The sequence below is a fragment of the Mercurialis annua genome, linkage group LG2, assembly GCF_937616625.2.
Source record: "Mercurialis annua linkage group LG2, ddMerAnnu1.2, whole genome shotgun sequence".
NCBI classification, from domain to species: Eukaryota; Viridiplantae; Streptophyta; class Magnoliopsida; order Malpighiales; family Euphorbiaceae; genus Mercurialis; species Mercurialis annua.
This window is the reverse complement of record NC_065571.1, coordinates 48,723,641-48,746,236: the sequence shown is the minus strand read 5'-3', so window position 1 is coordinate 48,746,236 and position 22,596 is coordinate 48,723,641. Positions and strand designations below refer to the sequence as shown.

The 22,596-nt window shown below is 35.5% G+C and overlaps 2 protein-coding genes and 1 pseudogene across 3 annotated transcripts; all 3 read left to right on the top strand.

Moving 5' to 3' along the window:
* Window positions 1-532: 532 nt before the first annotated feature.
* LOC126670571 (DDB1- and CUL4-associated factor homolog 1) lies at window positions 533-9,413 on the top strand. Its single transcript, XM_050364329.1, has 14 exons — window positions 533-1,049; window positions 1,164-1,245; window positions 1,355-1,471; window positions 1,577-1,731; window positions 1,845-2,637; window positions 2,722-2,819; window positions 2,900-3,353; window positions 3,459-4,061; window positions 4,148-4,330; window positions 4,438-4,980; window positions 5,287-5,397; window positions 6,401-6,519; window positions 6,623-8,204; window positions 8,612-9,413. Exons 1-14 carry the CDS (start codon window positions 826-828, stop codon window positions 9,323-9,325), a joined length of 5,778 nt encoding a protein of 1,925 aa, XP_050220286.1. The 5' UTR covers window positions 533-825; the 3' UTR covers window positions 9,326-9,413.
* A 1,771-nt stretch (window positions 9,414-11,184) lies between these two features.
* Window positions 11,185-11,698, top strand: LOC126668661 (photosystem II CP47 reaction center protein-like; annotated as a pseudogene).
* Window positions 11,699-17,337: 5,639 nt separating this feature from the next.
* Window positions 17,338-22,578, top strand: LOC126668980 (serine/threonine-protein kinase STY13). 2 transcript variants are annotated; one of them, XM_050362251.2, is made up of 3 exons: window positions 17,338-17,477; window positions 18,059-19,110; window positions 19,677-20,979. In XM_050362251.2, exons 2-3 carry the CDS (start codon window positions 18,182-18,184, stop codon window positions 19,762-19,764), a joined length of 1,017 nt encoding a protein of 338 aa, XP_050218208.1. In that variant the 5' UTR covers window positions 17,338-17,477; window positions 18,059-18,181; the 3' UTR covers window positions 19,765-20,979. The 2 variants fall into 2 exon arrangements, with proteins under 2 accessions (XP_050218208.1, XP_050218207.1); XM_050362250.2 differs by lacking the exon at window positions 19,677-20,979 and adding an exon at window positions 21,960-22,578 and having other exon boundaries at window positions 17,339-17,477.
* The last annotated feature ends 18 nt before the right edge of the window (window positions 22,579-22,596 follow it).

Below are 22,596 nucleotides of genomic sequence, written 5' to 3'. Positions count from 1 at the left end.
CCTGACCTAGAAAAAAGTTCATTTGTACCCTTTTTTTGATTTTTTATTTTCAATTGTACCCCAAAATTTTATTTTTTGACAAAATAATTAATAAAGGATGAAAATATTAAAAATAATTAAATAGAAGGGTTATATCATCTTTTTTCTATTTGAAAAAATACAAATAAGTTAAAAAATGAAGGATTATTTTAAGTTTTTTTCTAAATAAAAATAGTTCAATTTAGTGCTTTAGGGTAGAGTTGAAAACGAAAAATCAAAAAAAGGTTACAAATGAACTTTTTCCTAGGTCATGGTATAAACGAAAAAATATTATAAAGTGGAGGTTTTTTAAGTAATTAGGCCTTATTTTAAAACTGAGTGTATATACTATAATTAAATTTTCATGAATTAATTATTATTTTAAGAAGGAAGGAATATATATAAAAAAAAAGAGTTTTCCGGAATTTACAGTTTTACGAGTATTTGTTTTTACAAAAGAAACAGTAAGAGAATATATGAAAGGTAAGTAAATTAGGGTAGGGTTAAGAAAAGGGGCGGGTCGGATCCATCGGGAACTTTCTGGTCTGCTCCATTTTAAGCAGAGAGAGAAGAAGAGGCTCCGTGAATTTGTAGAATATATAAACCCAAACTGCAAACCTACGCAAACCTTTTCTTCGTCCTCTTCACTCTCTCCACCTTTTTTCTCAACATAAACCCAACGGACACTTTTACCATTTGTATGATCAAATTTTGCCGTATTATATATTCCGATTCACCGCCTTACTCCGTCGTCATTTAAAAATATTTGTATGATCGTTATTCACATACATACATACATAAATTATAATGGAGGACGAGCCGTCCAGTCAAGCGCAGCTGGCGGAAGTGAGAGCGGAGGCAGACGAGCAATCACAGCAGCAGCAGATAGTAGAAGAAGAAGAAACGAACGGAGAAGATGAATTGACGGACAAGGCGCAGAAATTAATGGATAAGATTACTTCCGCTCCTGATAACCCTAGCCCTACCGTACTCCACGCCCTGTCGTCTCTCCTCGAAACTCAAGAGTGGATGTATTATTCTCTCTTTACTATCAGTTACTGTTTTTTATTTATAGTTACGGTGCTCATATAATGCTATAATTTTGTAGTTAAAATGAATTCTGGCTGACTAATGATACTCTGCAGATACACGGCCGAGAATGGCTTATCATCTTTTAATAACACTCGTGCTTCTCATAATGTTGGACGCCTTGCTAATTTAATCCGGGTAACGGAATTTTAATTTTGTTGTTGTTGTTGTTTGAGCTGTGTTTATTGCGTATAGTTTGTGTTACTGCTTTGCCTGGTTGGTAATCATCTGGATATTTGTTCTGCAGGATAATGATGAATTTTTTGAACTTATTTCGTCGAAGTTTCTATCAGAAACTACGTATTCAACCTCTGTTCAAGCTGCTGCTGCAAGGCTTATAATGAGCTGTTCACTTACTTGGATTGTATGTTTATTTAGTTCGACATTGCTTTGACTTTTTTTCATTATTTGTTTGCTTCGTAGCATAGTTTAATGTAATTTTGATTTTGATTTTTAAAACTGGCTGCAGTATCCCCACGTTTTTGAAGAGCCTGTGATTGAAAACATAAAAAAATGGGTGATGGATGACACTGCTAGATACATTGATGTACGGAAAAAGGAAGCCTCGGACTTTGAAATGTTGAAATGCTATTCGACTGGACTTCTTGCAGTATGTTTGCAAGGGTATGTTTTTACAAGTTCTCCTTTTGTTTTTCGTATTCTTAGACATATCTTTGCGATAGTCTTTCAAGTGGAGCTGATGTTTTTCTTCTTCCTCTTCTCGTGGCTGAGCTCAGTGGCGGTCAAGTAGTTGAGGATGTGTTGACATCTGGACTGTCTGCCAAGCTCATGCACTTTCTTCGCATACAAGTCCTTGGGGAGACGAGCATAAACCAGAAAGACGCTACTTCTTTATTAGAAAATAAGAACTTGTTGGCTGCTACTAGTGTTAGAGGTAGAGAAGAAGGAAGGGGTAGAGTGAGACAGGTACTGGAAGCAGCTCATGTGGATAACCTAAGGTTAAACGATGAGAGGGATATCAACGATCTTACTTGTGGAGATCCACCTGATATGTTGTCCGAAGGTGTTGATATAGGAGATGATGATGGTGGGGACAGGTGGAATAGTCGAGATGGAAAGCTAAAATTTGGAGATATTGAGGAGACGCCAAAAGATGACTCGTCAAGGCGTAGGGCATCCCGTGGATTGACAAGACCCAGAGGGAAGGGAAGATCTAATGAAGCTGCTTTTGAAAATGATCAGAGTTTGATTTCTCCAGGATCTGAGAGTCGGTCGAGTCAGGGACGGACTTCTAGGGATAGGAATTTGATAAAAAGTTTTGATCTGAGAAGAGGACAAGATGAAAGAAAGTATCCTGGTAATCTGAATACTGATGGTTTTGTGGTGGAAAGAGAGGATACGGATGACTGCTTTCAAGAATGCAAAATTGGAAGCAAAGACATTTTTCATCTGGTTAAGAAAGCAGTTAGAGCTGCTGAAATTGAAGCTGCTGCTGCAAGTGCACCTGCTGAAGCCATCAAAGCAGCTGGTGATGCTGCTGCTGAAGTTGTCAAAAGTGCAGCTTTGGAGGTGTGCAGCATTTTTTGTTTATGTTTCTGATCATAAAAGCTGATCTAAAGTGTAACATATTAATTTTCAGCTCTATATACTCAGGAATTTAAATCTTCTAACAGCGAAGAAAGTGCAGTTTTAGCTGCATCGCGAGCTGCCGCAACTGTGATTGATGCTGCTAATGCAGTAGAAGTTTCTCGGTTGGTTGCTTGTTGATTTTTTTCTCTGTTTTTAAGAGTGTTGTTCCATCATTGCCATTGCTGACTCATTTGTGCTCCAGTGACAGGAACAGATGCTGTACTGATGACTCAATGACTTCGGCTGGTACAGAAATAGAAGCAACCGAGGACGCTGAAGAATATTTCCTTCCTGGTTCTGAATGTCTTGCACAAATTAGGGAGAAGTATTGCATCCAGTGCCTTGAAATATTAGGAGAATATGTGGAAGTTTTGGGACCTGTCCTGCATGAAAAGGGAGTAGACGTCTGTCTTGCCTTATTGCTACGCAGTTCTAAACATAAGGAAGCATCAAAGGCAGCAATACTCTTGCCTGAATCAAAGGCAGTAACACTCTTGCCTGATGTGATGAAGCTCATCTGTGCTTTGGCTGCTCATCGGAAATTTGCTGCATTATTTGTTGATAGGAGTGGCATACAAAAGTTGCTTGCTGTACCTAGGGTTGAACAAACCTTCTTTGGCCTTTCTTCATGCTTACTTACTATAGGTTCTCTTCAGGTAGGGATATTTTGAATTTAGGAGAGTGCTTCTGTTTAATAGGCAATGTGCTTCATATTTTATTGTCAAATAACCTCTCTGTTTTTTTCTTGAATATTGTTATAGGGTATAATGGAACGTGTATGTGCTCTTCCTTCTGATATCGTCTACCAAGTGGTTGAATTAGCTATTCAACTTCTTGAATGCCCTCAGGATCAAGCCAGGAAAAATGCAGCCTTGTTTTTTAGTGCTGCATTTGTTTTCAGAGCTGTTATTGATGCTTTTGATGCTCAGGATGGTTTACAGAAGATGTTGGGCCAATTAAGTGATGCTGCCTCTGTTAGATCTGGTTTCAATTCAGGTGCATTAAGCATGTCTGGTTCATCAGCTCTACGTAATGACCGGTCACCATCGGAAGTTTTAACATCATCCGAGAAACAAATAGCATATCACACATGTGTTGCTTTGAGACAGTATTTCCGAGCACATCTTCTTTTACTATTGGATACCATTCGTCCCTCTAAAAATTATCGAAGCGCGGCTCGTAATATTCCAAGCGTAAGAGCTGCATACAAGCCACTTGACATCAGTAATGAGGCTATGGATGCAGTCTTTCTGCAGTTACAGAAGGACAGAAAGCTAGGTTCTGCATTTGTCAGGACTCGGTTTCCTGCAGTTGACAAGTTCTTACTCTTAAATGGACATAATACTATGTTGGAATTATGTCAGGTTTGGGGAATTCACTTTCATCATTGATTTGTTTTATTTCCATTTTGCATGTAAATCTAAATTGTTTGTCATATTGGTGTTTGTAGGCCCCACCCGTTGAGCGCTATCTGCATGACCTGCTTCAGTATGCATTGGGTGTCCTGCATATTGTTACCCTGGTGAATGACAGCCGCAAAATGATAGTTAATGCCACATTGAGCAATAATCGTGTTGGCATAGCTGTCATTTTGGATGCTGCAAATATTTCTGGCAATTATGTAGACCACGAGGTATTCATTTATCAGTTTCCTTTTTTATACCATCATGATGATCAGAATCATGATTCTTGGAACTTCTTCTGTGGATGTCATATTCTGGATTTTTTTTTCATTTGCAGATTATACAGCCAGCATTGAATGTATTGATCAATCTTGTTTGCCCACCCCCTTCAATAAGCAATAAACCGCCTGTTCTTACACAAGGTCAGCAAACTGTGGCTGGTCAATCAACAAACTCTGCTATGGATAGTAGGGACAGAAATACGGAACGTAGTCTGAGTGATCTAAGAGAACGAAATGGGGAGTTTAGTGTTGGTGATCGAAGCACTACAGCAGCTTTTGTTGGTCGGTCCATTGGTAGCACTTCACAGACACCTGTTCCTACACCTCCTACACCAGCTTCAGGATTAGTTGGAGACAGAAGGATATATTTGGGTACAGGATCCGGTTGTGCTGGCCTTGCTGCACAAATGGAACAAGGATACCGCCAGGCAAGAGAAGCTGTCCGTGCCAACAATGGCATAAAGGTCCTTCTACACCTTCTGCAGCCACGTATATACTCGCCTCCTGCTGCTCTTGATTGTATTCGTGCTCTCGCATGTCGAGTTTTGCTTGGTTTGGCTAGGGATGATACAATTGCACACATATTGACCAAACTTCAGGTAAAGACTTAGTTGCTTACGTTTTCATTTGTTTATTCATAGATCTATTTTCTGTTGTAAAAAACCTTTGTTCTTACTGTTTGATGACATCACAACTTTTACTTTGTCCTGAACTTTTTACTTCAAAATAATCTTTTCTTGGATTAGCAGTGTCCAGTTTGTTTTCATTCCATTACGTTACAGATTGTTTGCTTATTTTGTTTGTACAGTCTTGATGATTTTGTTTATACAAGACAAATATTGCATTTGCTGGACTTCTAAGACAATTCATTAGTCTGTGATGCTAAGATTCATTTTTATGTTTAGGTTGGAAAAAAGTTGTCAGAGCTAATTCGAGATTCAGGTAGTCAGACACCCGGAACTGATCAAGGCAGGTGGCAAGCTGAACTTGCCCAGGTGGCAATTGAATTAATTGCGGTAATGATCTTTACCTCCCACTGTTCGTGGACTATATTATTTGTCTCCTTTCATTTGAAACAGTTGTGTTGTTTTCAACAATGTGACTTTTCTTCTTTATTCATATGCGTGGGCGCATGGAACACGCGATGAATTGTGCTTCAAGATCATATGGTTGGCTCTGAATAATTCCAAAGATGTAACCCAAAATTGTCTGAGTAAAGGAAAATTTATGTAGCCAAACCTAAATAACTTGGAATTCCTGCAAAAAAAATGGTGCTATGCCTTTTAAGTTCAATTCTCATAATGTTTGATTTTGGAACCTTGAACTTGGTTAAAAATGTAATTGCAATTCTAGTAAAATCAAAAACTATTCTCTAGCTTCAACATTTCTGTACATATCATATGTACTCAATTCTGTACCTATGATAATTGCTGTATGCGACTGTATCAGAATTTCTAAATTCAGACTTCCATGCCTCTCTGTGAATAGAGAACTGAGCTTAAAAATTATCTTCTGTTCCAGCTAAATTGGTGGATAAAAAAACTGGTGATTCAATTTGGGGTTTGAGAATGATAGGTTCCCCTTTGAGTTGTCTGATTTAGCTAACCTGGATTTTTTATAAAGCAATTCTATTGGATAGTTTTCTGGGAGATTATCCTTTTCGCCTCATGAATATGGATGGTTTAGATTATTTAACTTAAGTGTGATTTTCTGCATTAGCAACACAGGATCTCAACATGTTACCTCTTTTCTGACCAGTCAATATTTATATAAAATCTAAGTGGCATGCTGAATTTTGTTGTTGTCTACCTATTCCCTTTAATTAAGTGATATAAAGATTGGCTGAGCTTTTCATAGATTTTAGGTTCTTATTTTACTAATGAGGATGAAAAGTCTCTTGCTAACCAATATGCGTACTGGTTTAATATCACAAGCTGGTGAATGTTTTGTTATTTGCGTAATTTTCTTCAAACTGTAGATGTCTGACATTTAGGTTCAACCATTTACACAATATTGCAGATTGTTACAAATTCAGGGCGTGCTAGTACATTGGCTGCAACCGATGCTGCTACCCCTACTCTGAGGCGCATAGAAAGAGCTGCAATTGCTGCTGCAACACCCATCACTTATCATGCGAGGTGGGTAGTAAATTTTTTAAACTATACCAGCATCACTCAGTTACTTCCTTTGTAACTTCCTTAAGCTGTATTAATACTGTTTTACATTTTTGGAAAACCTCAGGGAACTTCTGCTTCTCATGCATGAACACCTTCAAGCTTCTGGCTTGGCCTCAACAGCTGCTACACTGCTGAAAGAGGCCCAATTGACTCCTTTGCCACAGCTGGTGGCTTCATCTTCCCTTATGCACCAAACTGCCATGCAAGAAACTCCTTCAACACAGATTCAGTGGCCCTCTGGTCGAACCCCTTGCGGATTTCTGTGGAAGAAATTTAAAGCAAGTGCACGTGATGAAGATACCGGCTTGAAGTGTGACCAAGTTTTGTCTTCAAAGAAGAAGCCTCTTGTTTTCTCACCGACTTTCAGTTTGCAGCCTTCATACCTTGATTCCAATCAATCATCATTCAAGAAATTCTCAAGTGGTTCAAAACAATCTACTACTACTGGAAGTTTGTCAGAAGCACAGTCAGAGTCCTTGCCAAAAAGTAATCCTGATACAGAGTCTTCATGTAAAACTCCAATTATACTGCCAATGAAGCGGAAATTATCTGATATGAAAGATGTTGTTTTGGCATCATCTGGGAAGCGAGTCAACACCGGTGAGAATGGACTTCGGTCTCCGGTTTGTCTGACACCCAATGTTCGAAAGAACAGTTTGTGTGGCGATGCTCTTGGATATTCTACACCAATTTCTAATTTGAGGGATTCACATGGTCGCCCAGCACAAAATAGTTTGACAGATTATCCAGATGACAGCCACTATGGTAACTGCACCCAACTTGGGCTATTGAATGACCACCAACCCAGCATTTCAGAGCGGTTAACTCTGGATTCTCTCGTTGTCCAGTACTTGAAGCATCAGCATCGCCAGTGCCCAGCTCCTATAACTACTCTTCCGCCACTCTCTCTCTTGCACCCTCACATCTGTCCCGAACCAAAAAGGAGTCTTGATGCCCCATCAAATGTAACAGCTAGGCTTGGTACACGCGAATTCAGAAGCATATATGGTGGGGTTCATGGAAATCGCAGAGATCGCCAGTTTGTATATAGTCGATTCAGGTTGTTGAGAACATGCAGAGATGATGCTGATGCCCTTTTAACATGCATGACTTTTCTGGGGGATTCCTCTCGCATTGGAGTTGGCAGTCATACAGGAGAGCTAAAAGTTTTTGATTCAAACAGCAATAATGTGTTAGATAGGTTCACAGGCCACCAGTCTCCTTTGACACTTGTACAATCATTTTTTGCTGGTGCAACACAATTGCTGCTCTCCTCAAGCTCTCAGGATGTCTGTTTGTGGGGTGCCTCCTCAGTCTCAGAGGGCCCTCTTCATACATTTGATGGTTGCAAGGCTGCAAGGTTTAGCAATTATGGCGGGGAGTTTGCCACCTTAACAATCGAGCCAGCTCGAAGAGAGATTCTCCTTTATGATGTCCTGACCTGTCAGGTAGAATCAACCTTTTCAGACACAAGTTCGAGTTCTACAGGCCGTGGCCATGTTTATTCGCTTATACATTTCAGCCCTTCCGATAATATGTTACTTTGGAATGGGGTATTGTGGGATAGGCGGCAATCTGGTCCAGTTCATCGTTTTGATCAGTTTACTGATTACGGTGGTGGTGGCTTTCATCCTGCCGGGAATGAGGTATGCACTGCTCTATGTGATCTTACTGTATTCTCAGTTTTTGGTAAATTTCTTTTTAATTTATCAGTAATTATATGAACATTTTCAACAAAGCACCTAAATGTGAGTTGCCACATTGTCCTTTAGGTTTTTCTTTGAATTCTGGAAGGCATAATCATGAAAGAGAAAATGGCTCACATTTTTGTTTTTGTAGAGTATATTTACGTGTAGTCTGTAGAGGCTGGTGGTGGGCTGTGGCTTATGCTTCTGTTCTTTTGGATCTTTCTCAAATGCACTTTTTTGCTGTTATCTAATAATGGCATCAATTATCCCTTTGTATAGGGGATGTATTAAATATGCTGGGTTAAAATATATTCATCAGAAGTTTGCTTGGCATCTTTTATTAAGAGTTTTTATTTTCTGAATAGGTGATTATAAACTCCGAGGTATGGGATCTGCGGAAATTTAGGCTCCTCCGAAGTGTACCTTCATTGGATCAAACAGCAATAAAATTTAATGCTTGTGGTGATGTCATTTATGCAATCTTGAGGAGAAATCTGGATGATGTGATGTCAGCTGTTCACACCCGTCGTGTGAAGCACCCTTTATGTGCTGCTTTTCGCACTGTGGATGCTATTAACTATTCAGAAATTGCCACTATACCTGTAGACCGCTGTGTCCTTGATTTTGCATCAGAGGCAACTGATTCTTTTGTTGGTTTGGTTACCATGGATGACCAAGAAGAGATGTATTCATCTGCTAGGATTTATGAGATTGGTCGGCGACGGCCAACCGATGATGACTCTGATCCTGATGATGCTGAAAGTGAAGAAGAAGAGGATGATGAGGATGATGAGGATGATGATGAAGATGGTGATGTGGATCCAATTCTAGGTATAGATTCTGATGGAGATGGCGAGAGTGATGCAGATATGAGCAATGACGACGACGATGATGATAGCATGAGCGATTTTGATGATGAAGATGATGTTGGGGACTTCGTTGATATGAACTTCGATGGGGGAGCAGGGATACTGGAGATTGTGACCGAGGGCGATGAAGACGAAAATGACAGTCAGGTTGTTGAATCTTACAGCAGTGATGGGGAGGATGACTTTGTTAGTAATGGTTTTAACTACTAGATGTTTCATTTCTCAATGTTATACCAGGTTCTCTGATGTAATTATTTGATTATTTTTACTCGTTCGAATGCAGATATAAATTTTAGTAGATAGATAGATAGAGAGATAGAGAGTGGTTTCTTTTTTATTTGCATATTAATGTTATAATTTTGCAAATATCATGAAGATCACGGGCCAAAGATTCAAGCCCTTTGGGGGGCAATGGTTTGGGTTTTATGGTAAAAACTGACAACATAAAAACTGTAGAAACTAGAATTTAGGTAGACATGATTCTTGGGTAATTTATCTTGATGGTATTCAAACTATCTTTTTTTCTTCTTCATTTTAGTGACAAAAGTTCCAATTTGTTTTGTGCTGCTTTAAATTCTATTTTTTAAAAGGTGTTTTTGGTAAAATATGTATGTGGCAACACAATTATTGTACAAAACAATTATATTTTGCTAGTTTTATTTTAAAAATTTATTGTCTTATACATAATTTTAGAACAAAGGATCACTTTACCCCCTGAACTTGGCACAAAGTATCAAAAACGTCCAAATTAGCAAAACGGGATCACTTTTACCCTGAACTTGTAAAAAATGGTACAAAACCCCCCCTCCCCACTCTCACCAAAGAGAGTGAGATACACTCTCCGGTTTTGATGGTGGTTTCTGTTTTCTAAAGTGGTTTTTGATAAAAAAAAAGTTTAAAATAGTCCTTATTGTTTTTAAACATTTTAAATTAATATCTAATAATTAAAAAAAATAAAAATTAATCCTTTTAATTTAAAATTTTATATCACAAATTAACCCACAAAGTTCATTACATATAACAAATTAACCCTCAAATTAATATTTTAAACAAAAATAAATTAATTTTTTTTTAATTTTTTTTTAAAAAAAAACAGACCCGGGGTCTGTTCTTCTTCCTCAAGAACAGACCCCATGGATCTGTTCTTGAGGAAGAACAGATCCAGGTCTGTTCTTGGAAGAACAGACCTGGATCTGTTCTTCCCAAAACAGACCCTGGGTCTGTTCTTCGAAGAACAGACTCCGGCGGTCTGTTCTTCAAAGAACAGACGCCGGAGCTGCTGCTCCTCAGGAGCAGCAGCTCTTCTTCTCCGGCGAGGAGCTCTTCCTCGCCGGAAATTTAAAAAAAATTGATTTTTTTTCTGAAAAAAAGTTCAAAAAGGCCCCTGGATTAATTAAAAGTTAATTATGATTAATTGGTATTTTGGAATCTCACTCTCCAATTTAGTGCCACATCAGCATTGGGGGGGTTTTTGAACCGATTTTGCCAAGTTCGGGGTAAAAGTGATCCGGTTTTGCTAATTTGGACGTTTTTGATACTTTGCGCCAAGTTCGGGGGGTAAAATGATCCTTCGTTCCATAATTTTATGTCAGTGGATTTTTTTTAAAATTAAATTATGTATATATGGTGGATTGAGATAAAATAAATTACATGTATATTGGCCAAAAATTATAGTATTAAAATAAAATTTAAAATAAAATAAGTTTAAGTTACATTATCAAATTATAAAAGTACAGTATTTTTGGTATCCTTAACATTTAATTATCACGATTTTTGAATTAACGAGTCTCAAATATATGGCTAAATTTGCAAATGTCGCGACATGAGCATGTCAATCAAATCGTCATTGAATTAAAATTATGGACCTTTTTGTTGTAGAGGTAATTCGTTTTTCTAAAGAATCTAGTTCGATACTAAAAGTAGGTTGATAACTCACAACCGAAGGCATTCTGCCCAATAAGGTATAGGTTTGTCTTGGTATTGTGTTCATACCATTTTATTAAAAAATAATCTTGATCATTGGTTGTCTATTCATATAATGCATACAACCCTAATTTTGAGCCGGTCTTATGGCTCTTTATAAATTAGCAGTTTTTGATCCCTTTAACCCCGTTCTCTATCCAATGTGGAGACAAGGTATGTTCATCATACCCGTCATGACTCGTTTAGAAATAACCAATTCATGGGATAGTCGGAATATCACATGAGGAACTATAACGAATCCGGGCATTTGGAATTATGAAGGCGTGGCTAGAGCGCATGTTGTGTTTTCTAGATTGTGCTTCTTGGCAACTGTTTGACATTGGGTGTATTAGGATTTAGAAATATTTTGCGATGAACGTACAAGAAAACCTTCTTTAAATTTTCCCAAAATCTTTGAAATTCATTTTTTTTCTCGAGGGTGATTTGCTTTAGGTTGACGCTTTTCATGTAATCAGGTTGTATGGTCTTGAAATATGGATGTTCGATCCTTATGGACTAATTGGAAAGGTACAATCTGTAAGTCCAATATGGGGTGTGAAAAGTTTTGATATGCAAACACTATTTATTACTCTTTCTCTATTTTTAATCATTTTTACATAAATTATCAATTTTAATTTTTTTATCTCTTATTACAAATAATAAAATTAACGTACCTCCATTTATTAGTGAAATATCTGTAATACCCCATAATCAGATATCGTAAGAGACGTAGTGTCTGACGTGTGTTCTAATGATCTTTCCGAAATGAGATGTCGTATATTATATTAAAACTTGGAATGTATGATTGGGGTGACGTACATGTTAATTAACAGGGGCACTGTCATAAAAATTCATCAACTTTACACGTTTTCTCATTTTAATCATTCCGTTTAAAAATTGTCATTTTCATACACCAACTACCAAATTTTCTCAAATTCATACACCATTCAAAAATCCGGCACGTCAGTATCCGGTTTGTTATGGCAAGTCATTATCTGGTTGCCAACTCAACAATTTTCACCAGAATTTTGAACAATGTATGAATTTGAGAAAAATTGGTAGTTTGTGTATGAAAATGACGATTTAAACGATGTGATTAAAATGAGAAAATGTGTAAAGTTGGTGAATTTTTATAACATTAATCCTAATTGATACTCCCTCCGTCCACAAAAGATAGACTTGTTTCATTTACACACATATTAAGAATTTTAGTTAAATTATTTAGTTAGAATAATACTAACTCTCTAGTATCCTTATTAAATAGTTAATGCATTCCTCTTTTTTTATGTATTTTAATTGATTAATAATTCAAAATCACTCATATAGTATATATAAAATTACTTTTAATACCGAAACTATCAAAATGCATTAATTATTGTTGTTATGAAAGCCATTATCACTTTAATTTAGTTGGCTAAAGCTAATTTAATTAAGGATATTTTAGACATTTATCTAGTTAACTACTTTCTAAAAATGAAAATAAGCCTATAATTTGGGACACCCAAAATAGAAACAAGCCTATCTTTTGTGGACGGAGGAAGTATGTATATTTATGACAATCGTCTGCAAGAAAAAGACAAAAAAAGTATGTTTGGACGAGCTGGTTGAAGATCGTCCAAAACGATCTGTCTATATATATGAGTTAACTTGAATTCAAATCATTTTGCACTCTATTTTCTCTCACCATGGTTTCATTTCTCTCTCTAAAAACCTTAAAGACACAAACCTAAACCTAGGTTGATGATCAAAGCTTGAAAATCTATTTTCCATCATCATCTAATAAAAAATTGAGATTGTATGTTGGATTTAATCAAAGGAGTTTTTGATGTTTTAAGCTGAAGACTTGGTGAAGCAATATATCTCCTTCATCTTTTAGTATTTTGAACTGAGGATTGAGAGAGTAATTCCATAGGGTGAGTAGTTCAAGCTGTTTGATATCCTTAATATCCTTAATAGGGTGAATAGTTTAAGCTGTTTGATATCTTTAATCTTAAACTCTCTATTCTAAAGTTGTTTGATTATAAGCTTGGTAAGGGTGATGGTTTTTCTTTTGGCAATGATCCTTGGCTTGGAGGAAAATCCGTGAGAGATAGATGTCCTAATCTGACCTTCAAAGATGCTGAGATTCCATCTAAACCCATAGTAAATCAGGTGTGGAGAAACAATTTTGGAGTTCGCCCAACCCTATTGTCGAAGACATGGTGAATGCTTAGTTAAGAGTGCCTTTCAAAAATGGCAGCTAACAAAAATGGCAGGTTTTTGTTAAGAGTGCCTTTCAAATCCCGAGTGATGATAAAGAAAAAGTCTTTTTGTACTCCGTCATCTGGTTTGTAGGTTCTATTCCCAGACATGCCTTTGTTTTCTGGCTTGTGTTAAAAGGAAAAATTATGACTAAAGATAAACTCCTTAGTTGGGGGACTATTATCTCATATATCTATAGCTTATGCAATGACAAAAGAGAAACTATTGATCATCTATATTTTATTGTGTATATTCTGATAATGTCTAATAATGTTTGGAAGAAGTCCTTTCATGGTTAGGTATCATAAGACACACATGTCGTTAAAGAAGACAGATCAGCTGGTTGGAGATAAGAGTTAAGGGCAGGTGTGAGACTTCAAAGGAAAAAAGATTGAGTATTGCTTCCTAAGCTGTTTTTATTTAGAAAATCATGAATTCTAATTAGGCGTTTGATTAAGTTCTCTGTAGATGCTAATTTGAACTTTTTGGCCATACGGAATGAAATAACTATTCTATATTTTTTGGGAGGAACTGTTATTCGACAAAACTATGCATTGCTAATTTCATGAAGTTAATTATTTCATAAACGAAGATAAAGAATATGTATTTTATACAGAATAACTATTCTATTTCTAACTTATTTCATGAGTCAAACATAACTTTTGTTTTAGTTGGTCGCTTTTATTGTTGTTTGCCTTGTGCTGATCCCTGCTAGTCCGTTAGCATAAGGCTTAATAGATGGTCTTTTTGTTTGTTTTTTTTCCTGTTTGGTGGCCGTTTTTAGCTTTTGCATTTGAGTTGCAGCTTTTTTTGTGTTTGACCATAGAAGAAGAAGACATATTTATTATATAATAATTAATTAATTAAATAAATAAATCATAAATAAAAGTAGGATAAATTTATTTTTTTATTAAAATATAAAGATTATATTGAATAGTAAAATCTATATTAAATTAACAGTGATGTTAAATTATAAAATTTTATGAATAGTAATTTTTGATCATTTTGATCATATAATAATTATTAATTAATTTTAAAAAATTAATATAAATAATTTCAGTCTATTTGAATATGCTTCATATTTGATGCTATATTTAAGTCACGAGAAAATTACACATTAATTACTATTGCGGCAAAAAATTTCTCAAATACCAACAGTTTGTTAAGTTTTCTCTTCTACCCAGAACATTTTACAATAAATAGATGAGCTGGCATAATTATTACTTTTTATACCCACTTTCATTCTCCTCTTATATTGGCAAAACCAGAAATTGAAACACCAAATAGCAGAAATCTTCTCTTTCTCTGTCCGCCTCCGTTAAACTATCGCCGCCGTCGTCAAGTGAAGCGCAAGATCGCAAATGATCGCCTTCTCCAAATAAAGTAGATGAAGATAGTATCTTCCGAGAAAATCGGCCGTCAAAGTTTGAAAAAATCTGAAACATACCGTCGGCCATGGGGTCGTTGCTGCCGAACTTTGATGTTCTTCATTCTTTTTATGAGATGGGTATTAAACAAAGTTTGGTTATTGGGTTATATTTAGCTGTCATTGTGTAAATTATGATAGAATATAGCATAGGGATTCAAAGAATTGTTCTTTCGTATAATTTAATTTTGGCTTGTTGTAAATTAAAGTTTTGGGTTTCTTATTTTGAATTTTGTTACAGTAATGTTGTGTTTCTATCTAAATAATAGAGTTTGTTCCATTTCTCTGTAATTAGTTGAGTTCTTATTTTTTTAATTGTATTTTTTTGTCATTGTGCACTGTTGATTTTAATAATTCCTTGAGTTTCTTGGTTCTTTCAAGAATCTAAGGTAATTGAACTTATCTTATGCTTCATTTATTGGCTTAATTTCTTCTAATTTTGGGCATTTGTCCAATTTGCAGTAATATTTTTGGTGGTACTTGGTTGTATATTGGAAACCGAAATGGATTTCTAAGTTATCATTTTTGAAGCATTTCGACATGGATTGTATACAAATCAATAGCACATATGGGTCTTGGTTAAATGCAGTTAATATGATGCTTTTTTGTTGGAGTTTCATTTACATGAATGTCAACTTAGTGATGTTTTTGTCACTCTTCCTTTTGTTAATTTTACTTCACTTTTGGTCCTTAATGTTTCTAAATATTCTTTCCACTCTTCAATACGCACATGATTGTTTAATCTTATTAAGCTTACCGAGCTAGACCTTAGCTCATATTCTTTTCGGTGGTTCTATCCCAATTGAGTTTGGTGATCTGGCAGCTCTTGAAGAGCTTAACTTGGAGTTGAATAGTTTAAGAATATAGTAAGAAAAAAAGGAGATTATGAAAATGCTTTCTGAGTGATTTATATTATTATGATGATCATGGATTTGGAATCGATGAGTGAGACTGCTTATTTCTGTATCCATGCTGTTTTTGAAATTTATCTTCAATTGTTTCAGAGAAGTATCAAAAATGTATCAGAGATGTATGTGATACGTTTTCGAGATGTAATAGAACAATTTTTAAAATATGATTTTTATGCAAAATAAAAATTATAAATTTGCGTCGGCTCCTGTTGTTTTGAGACGTATCTAGATTGTTTTTTGAGATTAACTTAAAGTATTGTCTATATATTATTATACATATTAGATACATTCATGATGTATACATCGTATATATACACCACCGATACATTGTAGATAAATCGTCGACACATCATAAAATACACCATTAATACATTGTAGATACATGTTCTTTTTTATTATTATTTAAACGAAATGAATTTCGTAGATACATCATTGATTACAATTTTTAGAATCTATCTCCAACTCAGAATGATTATTTTCAACAAAATAATTTTCAAAATGATCGATACATGTGTGTATTAGTGATATATAGATGATACATTTCTGATATATGGCAGATACATAGATGATACATGTTTAAATTTTATTGGATTATTTTAACGAAATAAATTTTAAAATGACCGATACATTGTTGATACATCGTAGTACATTACCGATACATCATAAATACACCATCGATACATCATAGATAGAGAGGAGAAAAATTAATAATATAATTTTAATACATTACCGATGTATTATATCTTGCAATACACTGTAAATACATGGCGATACATCATAAATACATTATAAATATAAACAATAAATTGAGCTAAAAGCAAAATCTCGTGCAACATGAAAAAAATAAAAGGACGAAGCAAGCATCAAATATTTAATAAGAAGACGTTTTTTAAATACATATATCGAATACATACTAGAAGCAATCTATGTATATAATTTATATATGATAATTTATATATATATACACACGCATATATTTATTTATTTATTTTTATTTTTAAAAATATGAGAAAATGAATCAGTGACACATTTCAGATACATAACAGATACATAGCTGATACATAGCTGATACATGTTTAAATTATTTTGACATGCTGAGAATCGCTGACACGCGCTGACGCGCGTGTCAGACGCGATTCTGACGCTTGTCAGACGCGTTTTTGACCAGTTATGACACGTTTTTGACCTTTTTTTTTTGCTTTTTGTGTGCCATGTGTCTTCTATTTAGTAGTTTGGTTAGAATATGTAAACTTTTATCTTTTTTTGGTATCAATGTAAATTATTAGATTGGTGTGTATTTTTGTTATTTTCTATTTAAATAGTAATATTTTTGTGGTTTTCTCTTAAGTCACTGAGCATACATTTAGAATTGAAATATTAAAATTTATTTATTTATAGTTAAGTCTTATATGTTTTATATCATTTAATAAATTAATGACTTGTTTATTATTGATAACTTTTAAAGTATCAACTTTTTTCACATTGAATTATTAAAAAAATGCTATATTAGTTTTTTTTATATAATTATTTTAATTATTAACTTTTAGTATATAACATTTCATACAAAATACAAATTAGTTAATTATACAAAGTTTTTCTATAAGGAGTGTAAACGTTTTTCGAAGTAAATATAAGGACCATATATTACCTTTTCCCCAGTAATAATTAGCTGCAAAAATAGAAACATTAAAGAAAAGAAAAAAATCAAACAAAGACTGCTATTTTCTCTGGTTTTGGGGTCGTCTTCTTTCACTCTCTACAAATTTCACAACTTAAACTTCAATTACTAATTAACTGCTTATCAAATCAACTAATCAATCAGGTAATTATGTGTATGTTTCTCTGCATTTCATTTAATTTTTGTCAATCAGTTCATTATCTTTCAGCTCGTTTATTTTAAATTATATGCGACTGCGCGGTTTTTTTATTAATTTCCCCAATTATTTGGGGTTTTGATTGTTTAAAACTGTAATTATTAGTTGTTTTTATTGTTATTTATTAATCATCCGAATATATTCCACTGATCGCCTAATTTTGACTCTAATTCAACCTACCTGATCTATACTCTTTGATGATGATGATGGTGATGTATTTTTGTTCTTGTTTTTTACTAGCTTTTAGCTTGTTATTTACTACAACAAATTTGTGTTGCTTAATTTTATGTAAAGTTTCTAACTTTTGTTAAATTAGAGCTTTATTAAATCTCACCCACTTAAAAAGAAAACGACTTTATTGAATTTGGAAGGTTTTTGCTTCAGTTTTGGGGCTCCCCAAGACTTTTTTTTAATTTGCTGTTGTAAAACATTTGGTTTTAGGTCAACTGTTGTTGTATGATTTACGAACTTACTGTTATGTTATATGTGTTGATTTGGTTTTGTATGTGTTTACATATGGCTTTTGCAGGGGGAGCTTCTCCATTTCAGAGTTGGTGCCACCAAATGACTTTGAGAAGCTTTGGAGGATAAGAGTAGTTACAAAGGTCCCTCTCCGTGACTTAATTGTTATTTTCGCGAAGTCGGTCCATTCATGATTGGGAAGATGGTGGAAGGCCCTAAATTTACGGGACTTATTGGAGGAAATACTCATCATCATGAGAGTGAGAACAATTACTATGATTTCACGCAAGGTTTCTATCAAAAGCTTGATGAGGGTACAAACATGTCCATTGATAGTATGCAAACCAGTAATGCTGGTGGCTCTGTCTCTATGTCCATCGACAATAGCAGTGTGGGTTCGAATGATTCTCTTACCCATATCTTGAGTCATCCAGGTCTAAAACCTGTTAATCACCACAACTACAGTGTCTCTGTTGGCCAAAGTGTTTTCCGTCCTGGGAAAGTTACCCATGCGCTAAATGATGATGCCTTAGCACAAGCCTTGATGGATAGCAGGTACCCAACTGAGGGACTTGCCAATTATGATGAATGGACAATTGATTTGAGAAAGCTCATCATGGGCACAGCTTTTGCCCAAGGTGCTTTCGGAAAATTGTACAGGGGAACTTACAATGGGGAGGATGTTGCAATAAAGATTTTGGAGAGGCCAGAAAATAGCCCTGAAAAGGCACAAGTGATGGAGCAGCAGTTTCAGCAGGAAGTGATGATGCTTGCTACATTAAAGCATCCTAACATTGTGCGCTTTATTGGTGGATGCCGTAAGCCCATGGTCTGGTGCATTGTGACTGAATATGCCAAGGGCGGGTCGGTTCGCCAGTTTCTAACAAAGAGGCAGAATCGGGCTGTACCATTGAAACTAGCAGTCAAGCAGGCTTTGGATGTTGCAAGGGGGATGTCATATGTTCATGGGCTTGGTTTTATACATCGAGATTTAAAGTCAGATAACCTTCTAATTTCTGCTGATAAGTCGATAAAAATTGCAGATTTTGGTGTTGCACGGATTGAGGTGCAGACTGAGGGAATGACGCCTGAAACAGGGACATATCGATGGATGGCTCCGTAAGGCTCTAAACCCATTCATGCATTTTGATTTCTCTCTTTTGTGTCATTCTAGTATGAGTTCTTTGTTTCCAGTTGGGACCTTTTAAATTTTCCTTTCGCTAAGTCCTTGAGATGTTTCTTATATTTCTATGCCCATTACGTTTTTCTGTCTCATAAATGTGGTTCAACATGATAGTTAGCAAATTTTAGGTTCTTTGGTAATTTTTGATTGTTTTTATTATCTTTTGGAGCTGTTACTCAAGTTAAAAGAGAGGAAGCTAAGGAAGATGTAGTCCATGTTCTTGTGCGTATCCTGCTTGTGTGCAGAACTCGTACATTTGTCTCGATTTTGTTATCAGAAGCATTAGAAATATAGGAAGATTGAGGAGGTGACCGATGGTCACTTGTTTGGGAGATGAGTGGGCATAGGGAAGGTAAATCTCCTTGTGAAGTTACAAACTCAAGATAAACAGGGATCAGATTCAACAATGTTATCTTATGTTCCTTTATATTAATTTTTATATTTAAATTTTTTTTAATGGGTTCTCTTGTAACTTCATCATTTGATGAAATTTAACTTGGAGAGAGATGATACTAGTCTTGAAATTAAATAGGTTGTGCTGGAAGAAAAAAGAAGGAAAACTATGGAGAATTGTTTCAAGAATGCTATAGATGTTAGAGCATCCGATGGACCTCCTCTAGCTACGAGAAGCAGCTTCTTGGCATGTAGCCAAGCCATAGCTGTACAAGGACACCTTGCATGGTATCTGTGATGTCATACTATGCCACGGTGCGGTGGAAGTACTTTCTTTTGATGTGTCTGGCAGGTCGAAGTACTTGCTTTTGAACTAAGAAACTTATCATAAGTTCATATCAGTTCCTTATAATTTAAAAGATTTAGTTTATAGCATCTGATATCTGCATCTCCACTGACCTTTATTGCTCATCAAGAAAAGAAATCAGAACTGCCTGATCTGTTTTCCCCTTGAACACTCGAAGGGCTCAGCTGGTGCACTAAGTGCTCCCAGACTATTTGGAAGGGTAGGTAAAGGGGTGGTACATTCCCATGCCTTGAACCCAAGACATGCATATCTCCAAAGAAGCAGCTTTATTTCTCCAATATCTTAAATGCTACAACCTGTAAAAGCGAATACCTTTATAATGGTAGAGATGCTTATGGTTGATCTTGGTCAATTATTTTCCACATAGGAGGACTTGGAGGTGTGATAATTTTGGCATGAGATAACAATGTGGCAGTAGGAATCTTTGCAAGTGAGGAAAGCACTGGTAATAACACCGAGGACATCATCACAAGATATGGTGTTTAAGGAACATCTGGAGAAGAAGGGTGGAGGGGTGGTGATATAAGGAATATGTAGGAGAGGGAATTGGGGAAGGTGTGGGAGGAGATGGAAAGGCATCGCAAAAACAAAACAAAAATTTGAATATATGATAAAGTCAAAACTACTATGTGCAAATAGGATGAAATTAAATAAAATAAGGAAAAATACAGAATCTTGTTCACTAGTGTGTTGAAAATCACAGCTACTGACCTTTTGAAGTAGAAATCTTAATGCTCGAGATCTTCTCAATATCCTGGACTTCATTGTTTCTGCATTGTCCCAGCGGTGGTTGCTGGAATATATTTAAAGAGAAACTGAAGCCTTTTCTAGACATCCAATTAGTTTTTTTTCTCGACATCTAGGATTCATACGAGTAATTATGTAACTGTTCTGAAACAACTTTCTTTGTGCAATAGGAAGGAGCACTATTATAGATTTAATATTTTTGTCTGGAGAAACTGATTCTTTGATTTTCTATTTAATGTATCAGACTGATCTACATGCTTTGATTCAGGAATGCCATAAAGCGCGGTTTTATGAGTTATTTGTTTTTATTGTTTCTAGTTTTCTTTTGTTATTTTTTTGATCTTTCAATTTGTTATTGGGCATTCCATGTCAATTATTTTTAGAGAACGGTTTACATTTAGGTCATTTCCCTTTATCTCTCCTGTCTGTCACTTGTATTTGCTCAAGATTTACACCATTTTAAACATAATTCTTCTCCAAGGAAGAATGATAAACCTTAGTTATGCCTTTTTGTTTTTTCATTTCTTTTATCTGTTTTGTTTATTTCAACTTTGTTGGGTTACGTCTCTTCTATTTTTCAGTGTATAAAGTTGTATTAGATGTGGAGCTCTACTTTAGCCGATTAGAATCTTTGATTAATTAATGTTTGGGATTGGGGAACTTAGGTCAAACCAGAAATTTTGGGTTGGCTATCTTGCGGCACATATCTCATTAGAGAGGTGTGATAATCCATGTATGATGTGTGCATCAGGAACTTCCTCAGTTTCATTTTTTTCTTTCAATTTTTGATGGAGAATCCCGAAAGCCAGATAGGCATCTGTGAAGCTCTAGAATTGTGTTTTACAAAATCAGGAGCTTTCTACTTGTACTAAGAGGTACATTGATTTGTGGCCATGCAAATACTCGAATCAGCATAACATTGTTGCCCCATTTTCCCTGCCTTCAATCAAATTATTGGCTGCCAAGTGTTTCATATTTTTGAGTTACTATTTTGTTACTATGTCATAATGCTGATTTGATTTCTCAGTGTTTTGAATCAGTTTGGGGAATAAAAAGATCTAGACTAGAATGGAAGATAAATCTGTCCTTTTGCTATGCTAACTTTGATTTATATGTTAATTTTTGGTGATGTTTGCTCTCTGTTCAGTGTTAGTATTCGGTAATGTTAGCCTTTTGGTACTCTGTTGGTTTCTGTAGCAGTTGGTTCATTTAGCAGGTGTGTTAGTATATTGTGTCGTAACCATTTTGTTTCATGTTTGCCTTTGCCTATTCATGCAGAGAGATGATACAGCATAGACCCTATACCCAAAAAGTGGATGTTTATAGCTTTGGGATTGTTCTTTGGGAACTGATAACAGGCTTGCTTCCCTTTCAGAACATGACAGCAGTGCAGGCCGCATTTGCTGTGGTTAATAAGGGTGTGAGGCCTGTCATCCCAAATGATTGTCTACCTGTGTTGAGTGAGATCATGACACGGTGCTGGGATACCAATCCTGAAGTTCGCCCTCCTTTCAGTGATATCGTCAGGATGCTGGAGAATGCTGAGACTGAGATTATGACGACTGTGCGTAAGGCGCGCTTCAGATGTTGTATGACCCAACCCATGACAGTTGATTGACTCAGAATATAAGACAAAGATGATACGAAATGAAACCAAACCTGAAAAATATAAACTGGAGCAGTATGACTTATGTGTTTGTGTATGTATCAGTTTTTCTTTTGTTGCCTACGTTTTTCAAAATAGGGAGAAGTTAACCATTTAGACTGCTGGTTTTTGGGTTGTCAATTGTATTGTGTAGCAACGCTGAAGGTTGTTTCCTAGTTCTAGCAGTTGCCAGAGCATTTATATCTAACTCTGTAGCTAATATATTTGGCCTGCAATCTACATTGTTGTTGATTTTTCTTGTTTTATATA